The 7,621-nt window shown below is 36.3% G+C and overlaps 1 protein-coding gene across 1 annotated transcript; it reads left to right on the top strand.

Annotated features, from left to right (window-relative positions):
* The first annotated feature begins 701 nt into the window (after positions 1 to 701).
* LOC110695941 (uncharacterized mitochondrial protein AtMg00860-like) lies at positions 702 to 1,148 on the top strand. Its single transcript, XM_021873517.1, has one exon. It carries the CDS (start codon positions 702 to 704, stop codon positions 1,146 to 1,148), a length of 447 nt encoding a protein of 148 aa, XP_021729209.1.
* The last annotated feature ends 6,473 nt before the right edge of the window (positions 1,149 to 7,621 follow it).

Raw genomic sequence — 7,621 nt, 5'->3', positions numbered from 1 at the left:
GAAGGGTTGTCCGTTGTTTTTGTGTAGTGTTCAAAAGATTGAAAGTGAGGAAGAGAAAGGTGATGAGAATATTCTTGTTGTGGAAGAGTTTCCAGACGTATTTCTAGATGAGATTCTTGGTATTTCACCAGTAAGGGATGTTGAGTACACTATCGACCTAGTGCCTGGTACTGGACCTATTTCTAAGGCTCCATATAGGATGGCTCCAGTTAAGATAAGCGAGTTAAAGACTTAGTTAGATGATTTGTTGGAAAAGGGTTACAATCGACCTAGTTCCTCACCTTGAGGAGCTTTAGTGTTGTTTGTAAAGAAAAAGGATGGAAGTGTGAGGTTTTGTATCGATTATCAAGATTTGAATAAGGTGACAGTAAATAATAAGTATCCATTGCCGAGGATCGATGATTTTTTTTACCAGCTGAAAAAGAGCGGGAGTATTTTAGAAGATAGATTTGAGATCAAGGTATCACCAGTTGAGAATCACGAAACAAGATATTTCAAAAAGTTCTTTTAAGACTTGTTATGGTCATTATGAGTTTACAGTCATGCCATTTGGTTTGACCAATGCACCATCAGTGTTCATGGATTTGATGCATAGGATTTTCGGGCCATACTTCGACAAGTTCGTGGTGGTGTTTATCGATGATATCTTGGTATATTCAAAGAATGAATAAGAACATAAGGAGCATTTGAGGAAAAAGTTGATGAGTTTAAGGGAACACCAGTTGTATGCTAAGTTGTCAAAGTGTGAATTTTTGTTAGAAAAGGCAGCATTTTTGGGCCATGTGATTTCTAAGGATGAAGTTGCAGTGGATCCAAGAAAGATTCGAGCTATGAGTGATTGGCCAACCCCAAAGAATGTGTCGGATGTGAGAAGTTTCTTGGGGTTGGCAGGCTATTATAGAAGGTTTGTGAAAGACTTTTCAAGTATTGCGAATCCCATGACAAGTTTAAGGAAAAAGGAGCATAAATTCTCATGGACTCCAGAGTGTGAGGAGGCATTTAAGATCTTGAAAGAAAGGTTATCCACAGCACTTGTGCTGGCTTTGTCGGATGGAAGTGATTTGTATGAGGTGTATAGTGATGCATCATGGTTTGGACTAGGTTGTAAGGGTGATTGCATATGCTTCAAGGCAATTGAAGGCCCATGAAGGGAATTATCCAGCCCATGATTTAGAGTTAGCCGCAATAGTGTTTGCCTTGAAGATTTAGAGGCATTACTTGTATGGGGTGACTTGTAGGATTTCACGGATCATAAGAGTTTAAAGTACATTTTCACCCAAAAGCATTTGAATGGGAGGTAAAAAGATGGTTGGAGTATATGAGTGACAATACATTGGATATTCAGAGTTATGAAGGGAAGGCTAATGTGGTGGAAAATGCTTTGAGCAGGAAGTCAGAACATTCGATGAATGTGATGGCAGTGCCAGATAAGTCGTGTGTTGAATTTCAGATGTTGAACCTAGAAGTGATGGAGCATGGTGAAGTGACTAGGATGTTGAATTACTTGGTGATTCAACCATCCATTTATGATGAGATAAGGGAAAGTCAACTAGAGGATGAGAAGTTAAAGGAAATCAAAAAGAAAATTGATGAAGGGAAAGTGTTGGATTTCACTATTGGTGATGAGGGGAGTATTCTTTTTAAGGGAAGATGGTGTGTACCACAGAGTCGTAAAGACCTGAAGTAGAGATTAATGGAAGAGGCCTATAATTCTCCTTATTCAATGCATCCTGGAGGGGATAGGTTGTATAAGGACATGAAGAAGACTTTTTGGTGGCCCAATATGAAGATAAAATTGGTTGAATTTGTGGCTGTGTGTTTGACATGTTAGAAAGTGAAGATTGAGCATCGCAGGTGTCAAGGAAAGGTCCAATCCTTGGAGGTGCTTAAATGGAAGTGGGATTCAATTTCTATGGATTTTGTGGGAGCCTTGCCAAAGACCAAGGCAGGGAATGACATTAATTAGGTAATAGTGGACAGGTGATGAAGTCAGCAGCGTTCATACCTAGAAAAGTACTTGGACTATGGATTAGTTAGGGATAGTGAAGGAGTTATGTCTTCTTCGTGTGAAATTACTAGATATATAAATGGATAAAATTATAGAGATAATTAATTTCGTATATTTGGGTCGTCTTTTTGCCATAGCTAGAGGTACTAACGATCTTTGGACTAGTAAAATAGCCCAAAGCCCAATTGGACGGATCATATAAGGTCAACAAATGGGCTAGTTCGAGCATTAGAGGACGAGGCCCATCATGGGCCTCATCACTCTAGGTGGCCGGCCATGTAGAGGATTAGAAGGGGTTTTGGGCTTCGTGCCCTAGTCTAATTATAATAGGATTATAAATAGACTAGGTGCCTAGGTTTGCAAGTAAGAAATTAACTGATCAGTGTGATCAAACCCTAATTAGTAAACACGAAACCCAACCCCTCTAAAAGTCCTCTCTCTCACGGCTCTCTCCTCCTCCTTGGCGCCGGTGGTGTCTCGTGATGGTGGTGGTTCGTGCAGTGGTCGGTTGTCCGTAAAGGTGGTGATCGCGGTTTTCCTCAATCACTCGACCAATCTAGTATTGGTGGACGGCTCGTTCGAATCTCGTGGACTAAGTAGAAGAGCAACGCTTGGGGCTCTATTCTCTCCCTGATTTGCCTGACGAATAGCTTCGTGGAATTCACGCATCAAAGGTATGATTATGTGTCTTGTGTGTTATGCATGTGATTCTTGGGATTGGTACTTGATTGAATATGATTCATGTTTTTACACTGCGTAGTACCTATAAACTCCTACAGTGGTATCAGTTAGCCTCTTGCATGAACGCGCTAGATCATAAAATTACGATTATTTGATGTCCATGTTAATTTTATAATCAATTAAGAGGGAGAAATTAATTTAATTATGGTTCAATTATTATTTTAATGTGATTAAACTTTAGGAATCGATTAAATGTGATTTAATTATGCTCAAATAGCCATGAAGATGACCGAATTTTAGCCCTAATATGTTCGAAATTTTCGAACCCCTAACCCTAATTTTTGAATTTTTCGAAAATCCTGCCCTGAAATATGATTTTTGTGCTTGATTTTGATTTAATTCGATTTATTTTATAATTCATAATTTTAATCGAATTGATTTATGCATAAAAGTGTTTTGTGTATGATCATCGATTTAATTTTAAAAGTTAAAATTAAATTAGGATTAATTTTATGAAAAACCCTAATTTTAAAATTGAATGTGATTTAATTTTAATCTTACGGACTAATTTAATTTAATTAAAATAAAAGTTATTTTAATTAAATTAAAACACAAAAAAAAATTATTTAAGGTCGACAACCGAGGCTGGGTGGCGCAGCCACAGCGGCTGCCGACCAGGTGGCGATCCAAGAGGGAGGGGAAGGGGAGGGCGGCGGTCCTGGTGGCTGAAGCAGCAGTTGTGCAAGCGTTGCACGCTGCTGCCGTGGCTGCCACTACTATTTGTCCTACTGCCGCAAGCAGCAAGCCACCGTGGCTAGCTCTAGCTAGCCAAACACGGTGGCCAACAACCGTGCAGTCACGGTTTTTCAAAAAAAAAATTTAATTATCTTATTTTAAAAATATTTCAAGATAAATATGATTATTTTGGATAAGAAAAAATATTTTGAAAATATGATCTTTTATTTTAAAAGATAAAATCGGTTTTATTTGGATAAAATCTTTTATTTTAGGATAAAATCAAATATTCAAAAGTTGTTATATTTGATATTATCCATATTTAAAGTTGTTAAATTGGTAATTATCCTAATTAAAGTGGTTAATTTTGGATAAGATTGATTAGGATATTCTGAGCATATTCCAAAAGGATAATAATTGATTTAAATAATGTGATTATCCCATAATTAGATTAGGATATAATTGATTTTAAAATTATTTGATTGGCTAGTAATTAGGATAGAATCTCCTAAATTTGTTAGGATAATCATGGAAGATTAAATATGATTTATCTTTCTAGATTAAAATATGATTTGATTCTATCTCATGACTAAATTAAATATATGATATTTTATAAACGGTCATGAATAATATATGATATTATCTAATTATGATTAAAATATAAGATATATTAGGAAATGCGCTGACTTTATTATGAATATTCGATGTTGTAGTTTAGACAAGCATGTTGAGTGATTTATTATATGGCACTTTTATAATATATGATATTATGTTGCTATATATAGACTAGCATGGCCCATAGATTCTTAAATATAATCTACGCATCGTGAAGTATTTTTGTAATCTAAATACGGTCTGCGTACCATTAAGTATTTTTGTAACTTTTATTTAAAGTAAATAGAATAGTTATTTAAATAGTGTTAGTTCAAAGAAGCCCATGAAGTGAAGGCCCGAAGGAGCAAGGTGGATGGAGATCCATGATGATTCAAGTAGGAGCTTTTTCATTTCTAGTTTTCTTAGGACTAAGGGGTCATGCTATGTCATGTTTTATTTTATTGAATTAGTATATTATGCATGTTAGATTTTATTTATGTTGATTGATGATGCGCTAGAGTTCACTAAATAATCACAACATAATAAATCTAGGTCCCAATAATATTGAGATTGTTTTTCCAATTAAAAACCCGATAAAACCTTTGATATTTATGACGGGTCATGCCAAAGCTGGGTGTCATATTATATCTTTGGGGAGTGGAGGTAAATCAAATTTTACAATTTTAATTGGTTATTCTCAACAAGGTTACCTAAAGAATTTAGTACCTTGATGCAAAGGGAAATAATTAAGCATGTGATGATTAATTATTCAACCAAGAATTACAAGAGTTGTAATCAGTAAAGAGTTTAATCACCTTGAAAATGTAATGATTGATGGTAGGGCCAAAGTTCGGTCGATTATTGCACGAATAAAGGATCTTGGAATCACTTTAATTCAATTGGGATCAATTAATTATTGAATAAAGTGTTTTAAAGTTACCAAATGAATGCGTTTATGGTACTTTAATTTTAATTAAACATAATTATTAATCTTTGCCTTATTTTGACATAGATGGGTAGCCGTAATCACAATGACAACAACGTTTACAATCTTCGACCATTCCTTGAGAAGGATAGGTTGACAGGGGATAACTTTTCCAACTGGGAAAGAATACTGAGGCTTGTTCTAAAATCTGAAGGTAGAGAGGATGTCATTAACACCCCATTTCTAGGACCTCTGCCAGAAAATCCAACTGCGGCAGAGATCAAGAAGCACAAGGAAGCTCATGACAGAGCTATACCTGTCACTTGCTTAATGATTGCTACCATGGAGCCTAGTCTTCAAAAGCGTTTTGAGGACCAGGATGCCTACTCAATCATGCAAGAACTCAAAGCTTTGTTTAAGAAACAAGCTAGAGTTGAAAGGTATGAGCTCCATCGTGAGATTCTGGATTGTAGGATGGAGAAGGGCGCCACAGTTCATGATCATGTTTTCAAAATGATCGGCCTAATTCAAAGTATGGAGAAACAGGGGCACCCATATAGTGATGATTTGGCAACAGAAATCATTCTCCATTCACTACCAGAAAGTTTCAACCAGTTTATCATGAATTTTAACATGACTGCCACTGCAAAGACTAAGAATCAATTGCATGCAATGCTGGTTAGTGCTGAGAAACAAATCCCTAAGGAACCTAAGAAGGAAGTTCTTATGATTCAAAAGGGAAAGAGGTTCAAGAAGAAGGGACAAAAGGCTAATGCCAAGAGCAAGGGCAAGCAAGTTGCCAAGGCTCCTGAAAAGCCTAAGACAACTCCAAAGCCCAAGGCTGTAAGTGAAAGTGAATGCTTTTACTGCAAGAAGAAGGGGCATTGGAAGCGAAATTTCCAGAAATACCTTGACTTCCTCAAGAAGAATGGAGCATCAACCTCAGGTATTATGTTATAAACATTTTAACTTTCACTTAGGTATGCGATACCAAGTTGCAGTGCTTAACATTATGAATGTTGCGCAGGAACTGCAAACAAGTGAGGCTAGCATGGAAATGGAACTTGAAGGTGCACTAGAAGTATTTAAGTGGCCAAAGATAGCTTCATAGTTTTAAATTTTGATTAGTTTATCATGTTTTAGAACAATTTCCAGTTTTGATGAGACAATATTTCGGTTTCCTTGTTTTGAATACTGAATTTGGTTTACTTGGCTTGGGCAAGTGTTGATCCATGACTAAGGTAATAAATTATTTTTCATTTTGCTAGATATGAGTTAATTTTATTTTATGACATTGATATAAGTAGATCACAAAAGTAATTTTAGATGATTCAAAATACACTTACTAATAACTGACAGGGTAAAGTCGTATCCCCTAATAAAAAATAATTACCTAAGTCCTCTAACTAAAGTAGATAGGGAAGTACGGTCGAACTCCACAGGGAAACATGTCTTTCTATTCCTAATTAATTATTATATAAGTAACCAATAATTTTATGAATAAAATCTAAACTACGGAGAATAAGGTCGAAAGGAATAAAGTAGGGAGAAAATCAAATATTAAAAGGCCTAGGGCATAGGTTCACTAATAAACAATATTCCAGGGCAAATCATAATAAGCAATCATCAAGCATTGGTTAATCAGATTATAAAGGGCTTTCGCTACTTATTATAATCACAGAGTTAATTTATCGGTATTAAATCTCATATGTCGAATCTCGACTTAACCATTTATAAATTAATCCGCCTATTGAAACTAAGCCTAAACATCAATTCTCATATGTCTAATCTCGAATTAATATTGCTAAACTCATACAATTAAATCTGGCCAAACCTAATTGAATAGCATTAAATCAATCAATAGGAAATCAACCAAGCATTTATAATTAACAATCACAAAATTACCCCTTCATATCATTTATTAGATCCCCATAAACCCTAGAAATAAAACTACTCACACATCATCATAACTAAACTAACCAAGTAAATAAATAAAAGCATAATCAAGGAAATAAGTAAAATAGCTGAAATTAAAAGAGAAGAAATTGTTACCAAAAAAGAAATCTGGATTAATGGAAATAATTAAGAACAAAAGTTGAGAGAGAATTTAAGAGAGAGAAATATTCTAAGTAGAGAGAGAAAGTCTAAGAAATAAGGTAATATTCCGTACAAAATCGTACTTAAACGTTTTCTAAAACAAAAATTAAAACTAAACTAATCAGGCTTCATAAAAACACGCGCCCAATCGGGCAAGAGCCGCCCGATCGGGCCCGCCTTTTTCTTCGCGTCCCTTCTCCGCAGCATCGCCCGATTGTGCTAGAATCTCGCATGATCGGGCGCGCTATAAGCACACACAACACCAACGCCGCGCCACGCCCGATCGTGCAACCTCTTGCCCGATCGGGCCCTTGCTTCACTTTGAGGCTCGGACTTAGATTGGGCTTGATTTCTCGGCCCAATCCGGATTTCCTCTTCGGGTCTTGAATACTCGGTCCAAATGCCTCGGGATCCCAATTACCAAGCCCTTAATCACCGGCTCGATGACTCTAACCGGCCTTGGGCTTCAAACATGGTCGTGCACTTCTAATTCCCGTAGTCGCTCCATGAAAAACCCGAGAAAATGCTCCAAAGGCGCAATTTCCTACAAAACTCAACAAAGACTACGAAAACACTAGAAA

This window comes from Chenopodium quinoa, unplaced genomic scaffold (genome assembly GCF_001683475.1).
Source record: "Chenopodium quinoa cultivar QQ74 unplaced genomic scaffold, ASM168347v1, whole genome shotgun sequence".
Classification (NCBI taxonomy): Eukaryota; Viridiplantae; Streptophyta; class Magnoliopsida; order Caryophyllales; family Amaranthaceae; genus Chenopodium; species Chenopodium quinoa.
Note: the sequence above shows the minus strand (reverse complement) of the source record. Positions and strands in the feature narration are given on the sequence as shown.

Coding starts and splice junctions, on each gene's coding strand:
- LOC110695941 (XM_021873517.1), top strand. CDS start 702: ATGAGTTTAAGGGAACACCAGTTGTATGCTAAGTTGTCAAAGTGTGAA.